General features: G+C 31.4%; 1 protein-coding gene across 1 annotated transcript; it reads left to right on the forward strand.

Annotated features, from left to right (window-relative positions):
- The first annotated feature begins 10784 nt into the window (after positions 1–10784).
- Positions 10785–13909, forward strand: LOC111691032 (opsin Rh6). The gene is made up of 3 exons (XM_023453652.2): positions 10785–11698; positions 13034–13314; positions 13391–13909. The coding sequence occupies exons 1-3, from the start codon at positions 10991–10993 to the stop codon at positions 13509–13511; spliced, it is 1110 nt and encodes a 369-aa protein (XP_023309420.2). The 5' UTR covers positions 10785–10990; the 3' UTR covers positions 13512–13909.
- Positions 13910–16130: the final 2221 nt, after the last annotated feature.

Raw genomic sequence — 16130 nt, forward strand, 5'->3', positions numbered from 1 at the left:
ATAGTCGTTATGGTTAACATTTTATTGAATTAAATTTGTATTCAATTGACTAGAGCTAACTAATAAGAAGTTAGTTTTCCAAAGCAATGTTGGTTGGTTGGTAGTTTAGGCTGTAATAGTTGCACACGTCGGTTCTTTTGGTCGCTTTGTAATACCTGTAAGTATATTAAAGGGATAGAGGAAGAGGACATAGAAAGTTATGGTAAAAAGACAATAGTGAAGAGGCTTTGAGGGGTATTTGTAGTAGAAAAAAGACGTATATGAAGATAGAAAGAGAGAAGTTATGAACATTGAAAGAAAAAGAGTCTCGGACTCGAAAAAGCTACTAACCAGTGCTAATCTAGTCAAACCAACCGCAATGCCTGATAAAGGTATTCAGTTTATCTATTTTAGTCCCTGATAATTCTGAGGTCCTGCAGAAATTGATGCCCTAGATACTGAAATCTGATGTCTTCTGATTCTTCTTCTTTTCCTCATCTTGGCAGCCTCTGCAGTAGTCGTTCAAATCGCATTGCGTGATTACCAAAATGGTCCGTGCGCTCTTTATCAAGCTTTGGTCATATCTTCTTTGTGCGAGTACAAGTTGGCACATTCGGGGAACTGCTCGTCAGCGATGAAATTGCCTGTATAGTCCCCGTGTCCACGTACCCATACGAGTACGATGTTTTAATGTCTTGCCAACCTATTTAAGGATGTCCGACATTCCTGGACTAATCGTTATGTAGAGTACACACCTGTCAGGGACTTGATTACAGCTTGACTGTCGACAAAGATTAGGTTATCTCTGTTCGATAACTTATGATACCATAGCCAGTCTGTCGTTCTTTTTATTTGCCGTTCAAAGCATGGTTAATATCAGTTAACGGAGCACTGAATACGCGAATAGAATAATGAGTGAAAACAGCTATACAGTCCAGAATTAAAGGATCTAAATGTTATTTTCATATGCCATTCCGGTAGTTAGGATTAAAAAAAACCGACATTATTTCTGTTACAAATTTCACCCTCCATTCACCACACACCAAGTCCTTTCAAGTAGGGCAACCAAATTTTAAATAAAACACACTTTTTTCCATTTTGTTAAACAAATAACAAACAAAGACATAATATTAATAATAGAGAAAAAATGCCAACAACTAATAAATTATTAGTTGTTGGAAACTATTATAATTACTCGGGGTGATATTTTAACCCTGACCGTTAAAGTTAATGATCGCTAAGACATAGACATCTGGAAATCATTCATTCTTTCACTACTTGCTCATTCATATATTCAGTTCAATGAATGTGTATTTTTTAAAATTATTCAAAAAAAAGGGAAAAAACAATAAAAACTCTGTTCCAAAACAATGAAACTGTGAGGTTTTTCGCAAGGAAAAACAAAACGTTTTTAACGAATGAGTGACAGACATTTTTTAAATAGATTCTTGTTTTTTTTTTTAATAAAATGTTTATTTCAAAATGTTGCAATTTTTACAAAAAAAAATTGAAAATAATCGTATGTTTATATTGAAATACATAACAAAACTATTTAGAGTTTCGCAGTTTCCACAAGAGGTCAATAGACGGTAAACATTTAAAATAAAATTTTAAATTCAAGAATTTCAAGGAGATTTTCTACAATGACTAGGAAATTAATATTAACATTTTTCTTAACTTAAGTTTCCAATATATATAAATAAATAAAATACCTACAAAATAAATTATTCTTTAAACTAAATTTAAGTTTTTACTCGTAACTGTTACATCAATGATAAGTTATTGGTAAGAAGACATTTGCATATATAATCTCGTAATTTTGAACAATTTCTTAAAACTTTTTAAAATCACGCACTTAATTTTTTCAATTTTTCTTTTTTAACGAGAAATAAAAATATTTTATTTAAAAACCGTTATTTTATTTGCATAAAGATAAGTCAAATGTTTTTTATGTCATTTTTCAAAATTTGTACATTTAAATATATCTTTTTGTCAGATCGTTTTTTTTACTTTTGTGTGACATTTGATATTCGATACAAATCTGGCTCATGTTGCGTTTTATGGCCCACATTAATTGAAATAAAAAATTTAAATAAATAAACTGTAAATGCATTAATATTTTGTATGCGTTTTAATGGATATCTGCATGAATTTATGAATTGTGCAATTTTTATTTAACAGCCATAGGTTTTAAATAAACTTAACAGTTCATATTAATTTAAACATTAACTTAATATTAATTAACATAAAAATGTTATATAAAAGCTTTTAATTATTGGCAAAGCTTTTCTGTTAAATTAAAGCGGCCATATGTACTTGCTGTTATCAGATTCGTGGATACTTCAAATTTTTATATCAACATCTTATGTCTTAACAACGATTTATTATCAAGCATCGTGTTAAAACTGAACACATAGACCTTCCAGAATGCAGGAAAATAAATCATGTTCTTAGCATACAAAACTTTCAAAGCAATTTAAATAGAATTTTAATAATTTTAATTGTATACTAGACAATGAAGTAGACTATAGACTATAGACTCGACTATAGACTAGACTATAGACTAGACTATATACTAGACTATAGACTATATACTAGACTAGACTATAGACTAGACTATAGACAAGACTATAGACTAGACTGTAGACTAGACTATAAACTAGATTATAGACTTGACTATAGACTACACTATAGACTAGACTATAAGCTAGACTATATACTCGACTAAAGACTTGACTATAGACTAGACTATAGACTAGACTAGACTAAATTAGACTAGACTATAGACTAGACTATAGACTAGACTATAGACTAGACTATAGACTAGACTATAGACTAGACTAAAGACTAGACTATAGACTAGACTATAGACTAGACTATAGACTAGACTATGGACTAGACTATAGACTAGACTATAGACTAGACTTTAGACTAGACTATAGACTAGACTATAGACTAGACTATAGACTAGACTATAGACTAGACTATAGACTAGACTATAGACTAGACTATAGACTAGACTATAGACTAGACTATAGACTAGACTATAGACTAGACTATAGACTAGACTATAGACTAGACTATAGACTAGATTACAGACTAGACTATAGACTAGACTATAGACTAGACTATAGACTAGACTATAGACTAGACTATAGACTAGACTATAGACTAGACTATAGACTAGACTATAGACTAGACTATAGACTAGACTATAGACTAGACTATAGACTAGACTATAGACTAGACTATAGACTAGACTATAGACTAGACTATAGACTAGACTATAGACTAGACTATAGACTAGACTATAGACTAGACTATAGACTAGACTATAGACTATACTATAGACTAGACTATAGACTAGACTATAGACTAGACTATAGACTAGACTATAGACTAGACTATAGACTAGAATATAGACTAGACTATAGACTAGACTAGACTAGACTAAATTAGACTAGACTATAGACTAGACTATAGACTAGACTATAGACTAGACTATAGACTAGACTATAGACTAGACTATAGACTAGACTAAAGACTAGACTATAGACTAGACTATAGACTAGACTATAGACTAGACTATGGACTAGACTATAGACTAGACTATAGACTAGACTTTAGACTAGACTATAGACTAGACTATAGACTAGACTTTAGACTAGACTATAGACTAGACTATAGACTAGACTATAGACTAGACTATAGACTAGACTATAGACTAGATACTATAGACTAGACTATAGACTAGACTATAGACTAGACTATAGACTAGACTATAGACTAGACTATAGACTAGACTATAGACTAGACTATAGACTAGACTATAGACTAGACTATAGACTAGATTACAGACTAGACTATAGACTAGACTATAGACTAGACTATAGACTAGACTATAGACTAGACTATAGACTAGACTATAGACTAGACTATAGACTAGACTATAGACTAGACTATAGACTAGACTATAGACTAGACTATAGACTAGACTATAGACTAGACTATAGACTAGACTATAGACTAGACTATAGACTAGACTATAGACTAGACTATAGACTAGACTATAGACTAGACTATAGACTAGACTATAGACTAGACTATAGACTAGACTATAGACTAGACTATAGACTAGACTATAGACTAGACTATAGACTAGACTATAGACTAGACTATAGACTAGACTATAGACTAGACTATAGACTAGACTATAGACTAGACTATAGACTAGACTATAGACTAGACTATAGACTAGACTATAGACTAGACTATAGACTAGACTATAGACTAGACTATAGACTAGACTATAGACTAGACTATAGACTAGACTATAGACTAGACTATAGACTAGACTATAGACTAGACTATAGACTAGACTATAGACTAGACTATAGACTAGACTATAGACCAGACTATAGACTAGACTATAAACTAGACTATAGACTACACTATAGACTACACTATAATAATTTTAATTGTATACTAGACATTGAAGTAGACTATAGACTAGACTATAGACTCGACTATAGACTAGACTATAGACAAGACTATAGACTAGACTATAGACTAGACTATAGACTAGACTATAGACTAGACTATAGACTAGACTATAGACTAGACTATAGACTAGACTATAGACTAGACTATAGACTAGACTATAGACTAGACTATAGACTAGACTATAGACTAAACTATAGACTAGACTATAGACTAGACTATAGACTAGACTATAGACTAGACTATAGACTAGACTATAGACTAGACTATAGACTAGACTATAGACTATACTATAGACTAGACTATAGACTAGACTATAGACTAGACTATATACTAGACTAGAGACTAGACTATAGACTAGACTATAGACTAGACTATATACTAGACTAGAGACTAGACTATAGACTAGACTATAGACTAGACTATAGACTAGACTATAGACTAGACTATAGACTAGACTATAGACTAGACTATAGACTAGACTATAGACTAGACTATAGACTAGACTATAGACTAGACTATAGACTAGACTATAGACTAGACTATAGACTAGACTATAGACTAGACTATAGACTAGACTATAGACTAGACTATAGACTAGACTATAGACTAGACTATAGACTAGACTATAGACTAGACTATAGACTAGACTATAGACTAGACTATAGACTAGACTATAGACTAGACTATAGACTAGACTATAGACTAGACTATAGACTAGACTATAGACTAGACTATAGACTAGACTATAGACTAGACTATAGACTAGACTATAGACTAGACTATAGACTAGATTATAGACTAGACTATATACTAGACTAGAGACTAGACTATAGACTAGACTATAGACTAGACTATATACTAGACTAGAGACTAGACTATAGACTAGACTATAGACTAGACTATAGACTAGACTATAAACTAGACTATAGACTAGACTATAGACTAGACTATAGACTAGACTATAGACTAGACTATAGACTAGACTATAGACTAGACTATAGACTAGACTATAGACTAGACTATAGACTAGACTATAGACTAGACTATAGACTAGACTATAGACTAGACTATAGACTAGACTATAGACTAGACTATAGACTAGACTATAGACTAGACTATAGACTAGACTATAGACTAGACTATAGACTAGACTATAGACTAGACTATAGACTAGACTATAGACTAGACTATAGACTAGACTATAGACTAGACTATAGACTAGACTATAGACTAGACTATAGAATAGACTATAGACTAGAGTATAGACTAGACTATAGAATAGACTATTGACTAGACTATAGAATAGACTATAGACTATACTATAGACTAGACTATAGACTAGACTATAGACTAGACTATAGACTTGACTATAGACTAGACTATAGACTAGACTATAGACTAGACTATAGACTAGACTATAGACTAGACTATAGACTAGACTATAGACTAGACTATAGACTAGACTATAGACTAGACTATAGACTAGACTATAGACTAGACTATAGACTAGACTATAGACTAGACTATAGACTAGACTATAGACTAGACTATAGACTAGACTATAGACTAGACTATAGACTAGACTATAGACTAGACTATAGACTAGACTATAGACTAGACTATAGACTAGACTATAGACTAGACTATAGACTAGACTATAGACTATACTATAGACTAGACTATAGACTAGACTATAGACTAGACTATAGAATAGACTATAGACTAGAGTATAGACTAGACTATAGAATAGACTATAGACTAGACTATAGAATAGACTATAGACTATACTATAGACTAGACTATAGACTGGACTATAGACTAGACTATAGACTAGACTATAGACTAGACTATAGACTAGACTATAGACTAGACTATAGACTAGACTATAGACTAGACTATAGACTAGACTATAGACTAGACTATAGACTAGACTATAGACTAGACTATAGACTAGACTATAGACTAGACTATAGACTAGACTATAGACTAGACTATAGACTAGACTATAGACTAGACTATAGACTAGACTAGACTATAGACTAGACTATAGACTAGACTATAGACTAGACTATAGACTAGACTATAGACTAGACTATAGACTAGACTATAGACTAGACTATAGACTAGACTATAGACTAGACTATAGACTAGACTATAGACTAGACTATAGACTAGACTATAGACTAGACTATAGACTAGACTATAGACTAGACTATAGACTAGACTATAGACTAGACTATAGACTAGACTATAGACTAGACTATAGACTAGACTATAGACTAGACTATAGACTAGACTATTAGACTAGACTATAGACTAGACTATAGACTAGACTATAGACTAGACTATAGACTAGACTATAGACTAGACTATAGACTAGACTATAGACTAGACTATAGACTAGACTATAGACTAGACTATAGACTAGACTATAGACTAGACTATAGACTAGACTATAGACTAGACTATAGACTAGACTATAGACTAGACTATAGACTAGACTATAGACTAGACTATAGACTAGACTATAGACTAGACTATAGACTAGACTATAGACTAGACTATAGACTAGACTATAGACTAGACTATAGACTAGACTATAGACTAGACTATAGACTAGACTATAGACTAGACTATAGACTAGACTATAAACTAGACTATAGACTAGAATATAGACTAGACTATAGACTAGACTATAGACTAGAATATAGACTAGACTATAGACTAGATTATAGACTATAGACTTTTAAATAAACTAGACTATAGACTAGACTTAGACTAGACTATAGACTAGACTATAGACTAGACTATAGACTAGACTATAGACTAGACTATAGACTAGACTATAGAATAGACTATAAACTAGACTATAGACTAGACTATAGACTAGACTGTAGACTAGACTATAGACTAGAATATAGACTAGACTATAGACTTTTAAATAAATTGTGGAATACTACCTTTGTCCCATGTACCAAGGATCCTTTTTTCTGCCGATTTTCATAAAAACCATTTTAAAATACAACAAATATTTTGCTTTTCCTAGGTCTTTTCATAAGTAACAAACAAAAAAATCGAATTAAATTCACAATTAAAACTTTAACACAAGTGATAATGCTATTAAAATTACACAATTAACGAATATATCTTAGTTTTCACCTATTTTTTCCTGAACGGAATGCAAAATCGATGGCATATTATATATAACAAAAATACGTACCTCCAGAACAAATATAATCCCAAAATAAAGAAAAATATATTTTCGCTTTATTTTTTAAGATCTCCAATTCAAGAAAAAATATTGACTATTTGTTATTAAATACATACTTATTCAATTGTTTGTATTTAATGAACTACTGCAGTAATACTATCATAGATATAATACAAGTTTTTTTACCGTTATGTAGGCTGAGGTTTTGTCATATGTACGATCCCACAAAACGACTTTCTTCGGGGTAAACTTGTCTGGGATCACCGTGCGTGGTCAAATATTAAACATCTTAGTAGAAAAATGTTAAAATAATATTAATCCATAAAATTTGAAATTTGTAATTTGTTAATTTCTAAATTTTTTATATTAACAGCTTAAAAAACACACTATTAATTAAAGAATTAATTATATATTTTTTTCAATATTTCAGTTCATTAACTTTTATATATAAATAGCAATTGAAAGTGAAAGCAATTTGATAAGTCTTAAAAAGTGTTTCATGGATTATTGCAAAATTAAGATTTTATTTATTCACGTAACCCCTCATAAGAACTACTTGTGTGTAGTATGTAATAGGAAAGCACTGGCCAAAAAAAAAAACGTCTTGGGATTAAGAAAAAACTATAGAAAATCAATTGAAATGTGTAAATTTAAATTGATATTCTAAAATAAAACAAGTGCTAAAAACAACATTAAAAAATTGTCTTAAATAAAATTTCAAGTGGGAAAGAAGAAACAATTGACCGTAAGCGAGTATAATCCAATTGTTGTTGCCTTTCTGACTGACTATCAGTCGTATACTATTTATTCTACTGTTTAGTTTATATTGTTAGTCCCTGACAAGAGGAAACGCTAGAAACATTTAAAAAAAGAATTTTCACTTGGCCTTGACTTTGATCGTTAAAGAAAAATATCTTAAGACGAAAATATTGATCCACTTAGAGAAAAAATAGTTTGTATTTAAATATGTTTATTACGTAATAACTAACTTCTCAATGACTACTTCATACCTCCTGCATTTTTTAGAGGGATTTTACTGTGGACTTACAAGCAGCATTATATATAAGTCCTTTTTAATTTTAGTCTATAGTTAAGTCTAAAGTCTTGTTTATAGACTAGTATGTAGTTTAGTCAATAGTCTAGTTTATACTATTGTCTATAGTCTAATCTATAGTCTACTTAGTCTATAGTGTACTCTAGTCTATAGTCTAGTCTATAGTTTAGTATATAGTCTAGTCTATAGTCTAGCCTATAGTCTAGTCTATATTCTAGTCTATAGTCTAGTCTATAGTCTAGTCTATAGTCTAGTCTATAGTCTAGTCTATAGTCTAGTCTATAGTCTAGTCTATAGTCTAGTCTATAGTCTAGTCTATAGTCTAGTCTATAGTCTAGTCTATAGTCTAGTCTATAGTCTAGTCTATAGTCTAGTGTATTGTCTAGTCTATAGTCTAGTCTATAGGTACAGTGAAATAGCTCCCAAATGAAATAACTTCCAACGAGTAAAACGAAATAAACCCCAATTTCATCAAAAATTAACTTTTAAAATGAAATAACTCCCAAAGTTTAAAATGAAATAATTCCCAGTAATTGGAAGTTTGGGAGTTTTACAAATGTAAGTCCCAAAAAATGCGAAATAGCTCCCAATGAAACAAATCCCAAAAATATGAAATTATTCCCAAGTCGAAGAATCTATTTGCGTAAAATAACTTCCAATGAAATAATTCCCAACAGAAGTGAAATAACTCCCAACTCCTTACGAAAGTGTGGTGGACAGCCGGCTTCTTCCAATTTCAACAAAATTTACAGAAATGAAATAACTTCCAATCCATATGAAATATCTCCTAATTTCTTCAAAAAAATGAAATAATTCCCAACAAAAATTTTATTGGGAGTTATTTCATTTCAGTAACATTAAAATATGAAATAAGTTCCAAGAAATTGGGAGTTATTTCATATGAAATAATTCCCAATTTGTATGGACAGTTGATTGGGTGTTATTTCATTTTATCCGTTTTGAGTTATTTCATTTGGGAGTTATTTCACTGTACCTAGTCTATAGTCTAATCTATGGTTTAGTCTATAGTCTAGTGTATAGTCTAGTCTATAGTCTAGTCTAATCTATGGTCTAGTCTATAGTCTAGTCTATAGTATAGTCTATAGTCTAGTCTATAGTCTAGTCTATAGTCTAGTCTATAGTCTAGTCTATAGTCTAGTCTACAGTCTAGTTTATAGTCTATAGTCTAGTCTACAGTCTAGTCTATAGTCTAGTCTATAGTCTAGTCTATAGTGTAGTCTATAGTCTAGTCTATAGTCTAGTCTATAGTCTAGTATATAGTCTAGTCTATAGTCTAGTCTATGGTCTAGTCTATAGTCTAGTCTACAGTCTAGTTTATAGTCTATAGTCTAGTCTATAATCTAATCTACAGTCTAGTCTACAGTCTAGTGTACAGTCTAGTCTATAGTCAAGTCTATAGTCTAGTCTATAGTCTAATCTACAGTCTAGTTTATAGTCTAGACTATAGTCTAGCCTATAATCTAGTCTAGCCTATTGTCTAGTCTATAGTCTACTCTAGCCTATAGTCTAGTCTATAGTCTAGTCTAGCCCATAGTCTAGTTTATAGTAAATATTCTAGTTTATAATCTAGTCTATAGTGTAATCTAGATCCTAGTCAATATTACAGACCATAGTATAATCTAGAGTTTAGTTTGTGGTCTAGTCTAGTCTACAGTCCAATCAATAGTTAGGACTTAAGTCTCGTCTAATTTAGAGTCTAGTATATAGTCTAGTCTGCTTCTTCTGCTAAAGCAAAACTATTTCTTAACAGTCCTAGGGAACAATGCCAGCATTTTCTTTCAAGTGTATTTACGTATATAATTTAAATTTCTTAAACTTTTAGTCATAATCCAACGCACTTGTTTTCCTTAATTAACCACCGATAAAACAATAGAAAAACAATTGTAAAACATGTTTAAATTTTAACTGTCTTCCTAATTGGATTTAAAGAATTAGTAGCAACTTAAACAAATACTTAACACAAAACTTGTGTATATAAAGGGAATATTTCTTACAAATCAAACAGTTTGACGGCTTTCTGTCGGTCTATTGACGAACGCGGATAGGAATATCGGTAAAAAAATAATATTCCAAGGAAATAGTTTTAAATTGGAACAAAAGTGTAGAAATTAACAAAATATTAAAGCTCAAATTATGGGAACAATATAAACTCAAAGGACTCAACGTACAGTTTTATTATTCCAAAACTTTTAACTGCTAACGGTTCCAATCAAATATACAAAATGGATAAATTCAATCCTCCCTCGTTCGCTTACCTACGTGGTGGCCGTAATGTTAGCTTGGCCGAAAGTGTACCGGCTGATATTATGCATATGGTAGATCCATACTGGTATCAGTGGCCACCAATGGAACCTATATGGTTTGGCATAATCGGTTTCGTCATCACCATCCTGGGCATTATGTCGTTGAGTGGCAATTTTATTGTCATCTATATTTTTACATCCGCCAAATCGTTGCGTACACCCTCCAATATGTTTGTAGTGAATTTGGCATTTTCCGATTTCATGATGATGTTCACCATGTTCCCGCCCGTCGTGCTCAATGGTTTCTATGGCACCTGGATTATGGGCCCGTTCTGGTGCGAACTGTATGGTTTATTTGGTTCGCTCTTCGGTTGTGTATCGATTTGGTCAATGACCTTAATTGCTTATGATCGTTATTGTGTTATTGTTAAGGGTTTAGCGCGTAAACCTTTGACTATAACATCGGCCGTCATACGTTTGATGTGTATTTGGAGTATTTGCCTGTTATGGGCGATTTTCCCTATGGTCGGTTGGAATCGTTATGTACCCGAGGGTAATATGACAGCATGTGGTACAGATTATTTTGCCAAAGATTGGTATAATCGTTCGTATATTATTGTCTACTCTGTGTGGGTGTATTTAACGCCATTATTGACGATTATCTTTTCGTATTATCATATTATGAAGGTAATTAAGTTTAAAATTTTATAATTTCGCAAGAAACTTATTTCAAAATGCATTTTTAAAACGTTCACTTGCAATATTTTACGAAAAGTTTGCGATCATTAATGTGTTTCTTTAATAAAATTAATTGTATAATCTGAAAGTTTGTGATATGACAAAAGCTAAACCTAAAATAAAGTCGGACGGATTGGGATTTCAGATATCATAATAGTGTCCTGGCACTGTCTTAAATGTGTGGTCATGATAATTCAAAACCCAGATATGATGGAGAATCTGACATTAGTTTGTCATTCAGGTTTTAGACACTACTACCAAGTACCTTTAACTTACAAGTAGGGATAAGAAGGTAAAAAGGAAAGGATGTTAGCGATTTGAAAAATTTAATAGGGAGAAGTCAGTTTTGATCCATATACTATAAAACATATCATACAGATTTGTTATTGCTCGATCTTGAATGTACTCTCTTGACCGCTTGTATCAAAATTCCAATTGACAATTTAAGCCCAATTTAGTGTTCTTGGGATATTTAAAAGTGTAGAAGTAATAAAGAATCTTCTAAAACAATTAAGATTATATAGTCGGCATGACCGACCATATGATACTTTTTTTATTTCAAAAAATTGTTGCCAAAAAAGTGTTTTCCTGAAAAATTATATGGGGAAAAGCATAAATATGGGCGTACGGTACAGTTTTACATTTTTGTAGAGGGATTTAGAGGGACTTGGGGTCAAATATGACCTAATCACTAAGAAAATCAAGAGTATCATTTAGTTTCATATAAAACTAGAATATTAAACATAATGAGTCCAAAAGACCTATTTGGGGTTATGGTTGTATTGAGGTATGTGAGGTAATGGACCGATTTCCCTGGTTCAAAAGAAGACTTTGGTCAAATTTCTTAAAACTATTTTGAAATGTATCGTGTACATAAGGGATACATTTACACAAGACGTACTTAATCGTATCAAAAAGTGATTCTGAACAGATATATTTAGCCATTATAAACCAACTCATCATTGCCGGGTATGAATGCCATGACATCCGCATTCCTCATTTGTAAACAAAATTTTTTTTCTACTTTGTACTTTTCAATATCATAAGTGTCTTAAAAATACAATTTCACTTACCGTCTTTTAAAACTCCTTAATTAACTTTAAACATTACATTTCTGCTTTTAAAATCCTTTACACACTTCTCACATGGAAGGCATGCATAACATTCTTACAAAAAATCTGACAAAAAAAGTCATTCAACAAAATATCAAAATACCTTTGCATACCTATACAGATCATTTTCGAAACAAATTTATTCTAAGTTTCTTTCACCCCACTCTGACAGGCTGTCCGAGTGCATGAGCAGGCGATGCGTGAACAGGCGAAAAAAATGAATGTTGCATCGCTGCGCAACAGTGAAGCGGATAAAGGTAAATCGGTGGAAATAAAATTGGCTAAAGTGGCACTTGTTACAATATCATTATGGTTTCTGGCCTGGACACCATATACGATTATAAACTTTGCTGGCATATTTGAAACGATGGCCTTGTCACCGCTCAGCACCATCTGTGGTTCGGTGTTTGCCAAAGCCAATTCAGTCTGCAATCCCATTGTCTACGGTTTGAGGTGAGTTGTGGCCAAAAAAAAATCAAATAATACATATTTATAACTTTTTCTTTATGGTTTTCATAATCTCTTTTAGTCATCCGAAATACAAACAAGTCTTAAAAGAGAAAATACCCTGTTTGGCTTGTGGCAAAGATGACACAGCTTCTGATTCTCGAACACAGGCTACCACTGAAATTAGTGAATCGGCAGCGTAGATTTACGAAATTTCTCATTTGAAATTTGTTTTTTTCCTTTTTAAATATTTTTTAAATTAATGACATTAATGACAATTTTGGCGCGTTAAAAGGACTTAATGATTTTTGCAATATATATTTACATATTTAAAATTAATTTTAAGTAGTTTTTAGTTTGTAAAAAAAAAACAAGAGAAACAACTTCCTATGGATTCAACGAAGTGATCTTAAGCTGTGTTTTATGGTAAAACTCTTTAAGCATTTAAGAATGATAAAGAAAAAAATTTAAAAAAAAATTACAAAAAAAATATATATATTTTTCAAATGTTAACTATACTTATGAAAGGCAAGCAAAAAAACAACAAAAAGTTGCAAATTATAAAAAAAAAATAAAAAAAAAATAAAAATAACAAAGAAATAATAAAGAACACAAAGCAATTGATACAAAATCAAATTTTTGTTAAAAAATTTTATTGGACGTTTTAGGATCTCCAAGTTTTACTTTAAAGTATAGTTTCCGGTGGCCGAACCTTATCAACCGAACGGATTAACTGAAAATGACTACTCTTCTAAAACTTTTTGCGTTTTTATACCCTTCACCGTCGTGAGAAGGGTATATATAAGTTTGTCATTCCGTTTCTATAATATAATTTCCGACCCTATAAAGTATATATATTCTGGATCTTTATATATAGCGGAGTCGATTAAGCCTTGTCCGTCTGTTGAAATCAGTTTTTAGAGGACCCCAGATATCGGCGAGATCCGAATCTTCAGTAATTCTGTTAGACATGCTTTCGAGAAGATCGCTATTTAAAATAAGCAAAATCGGTCGGTAAATAACGGAGATATGAGCAAAAATCCGAGACAACCTCTGAAAATTTCATCAAAAAATGTCATATTTTTTCATGCTTTGTTAAAAAAGCAACAACAACACTGTATATTAGAAAAAGATGTACACGTGTGTGTAGATGTATGTATATGGTTTTATTCAGCTGTGTATTTGTTTTTGTGTGTTTGGATGCTGTTGGCGTCATTGCGTGGTTTTTTTTGTTTTAGTTTTTCTGTGTTTTTCGGTATGTATGTTTAGATGTCGTTTGGTTTAGATGCCTTGTGTATTTTGTTTTTTTATTTCGTTTAGCGTTGTTGTTGTTCATTTTGTTTTGCTTTTGGTGTAATGTAGTCGGGAAAAAATTTATAAAACTAATATGTTTAAAATACACTATGGTGAAGGGTATATAAAATTCGACACAGCCTAATATAGCACTCTTACTTGTTTTTTATGTTTCCGATGTTAAAAACCATCATATCGGGCGATAACCTGTATCAGAATAGAAAAGTTAAGAAGTTTACACTTTGAAATCTTATTTTCAATAATACAATATTCTTATATTAAAATTACATATACATTATGTAACGTATACTCTGTTCACACGATGCAATCATTCGTCATTTACTCTTTTATTCAACCTCCAAATACTAACTGATTTACACGATTCGCCATATAAAATTTCATCTGGGAATTACAAAAGCTCTTAATTTTTAACAACTCCTAATTTTCTATAGGGACTAATGATACTGTGGCCACTATCTTTGTTATTTTGGTGTCCTTTTTGGAACTATTGGTAACAGATTTTTCAATGTCCACTCCTGAATTGCTGAAAACTGTTTTCCTATCTTTTAATACTTCTGTGTTTTTAGCGAGGCAAAAAAATTATAGCAAAGTTCTTGTGAAGGCTAACAACCTTGAAGTCTTGGTCGAATTCCCTAAGGGCCCTCCTTCCTATGCCCCATGATCAACACACTCTTGGTCTATATATTGATTTTTGTTGCGGCATGAAAAGAATCTTACTCTTAAGTGACAATAATAATATGGTTACTTCAAGGAAATGAACAAATGTTCTTTACCCAGAGAAGAACTATCGGTTACAGTCAAACTGTTACAAAAATATAGCCCCAGCGAAGCGAAAAAGAAGTAGAATTTATGGAAGTACTGAAAAATACCTGAAGAAGTAATGATTTTAACACAGGCTTGCGATAGGAGGGATGTTTTTTTATTTGATTCGGAATTTACTATATTTGAAGTAGTTTTTAGGAAGTAATTTTGACGTACTTTTTTGGAAGTTATTAGAGTGTGAATCCACTGAAAACTGAACTTGTTCTTTTTACAAGGAAGTATAAGATTGAAAACTTTATGCCTCCAAAGTTAAACGGAATAAGACTCAATCTCACTGATCATGCGAAATACCATTTTAGTAACAATATTACGATATCTAACAATATTTTTAGAGGGTAACTGGAGACTCAAACCCCTAACCAAATTAGAAATATATTAAAATCACAATTAAATTCGTAAAATATCTGCCAGATACATGCGCATGACGGAGGTTAACGGATTTATACCTATAAGAAATTATCAATATATGACTTAAAATGAAATCTATCGTTTCTTTGATTAAATTTCGAAAATAATAAGTAATTTTGAATTGAATACATGATATATTCCATAATCAATGGATTTGGACCTAGAAAAAATGTTTAGTGAGGTGTAAATCTATATATTATGACAAAAATAATCTGTATAATCAATAAAGTATTTGATTTTTTAGGGTTTTGTTATTTTTTTAATATTACTGCATTATT

The sequence above is a fragment of the Lucilia cuprina genome, chromosome 4 (genome assembly GCF_022045245.1).
Source record: "Lucilia cuprina isolate Lc7/37 chromosome 4, ASM2204524v1, whole genome shotgun sequence".
Classification (NCBI taxonomy): Eukaryota; Metazoa; Arthropoda; class Insecta; order Diptera; family Calliphoridae; genus Lucilia; species Lucilia cuprina.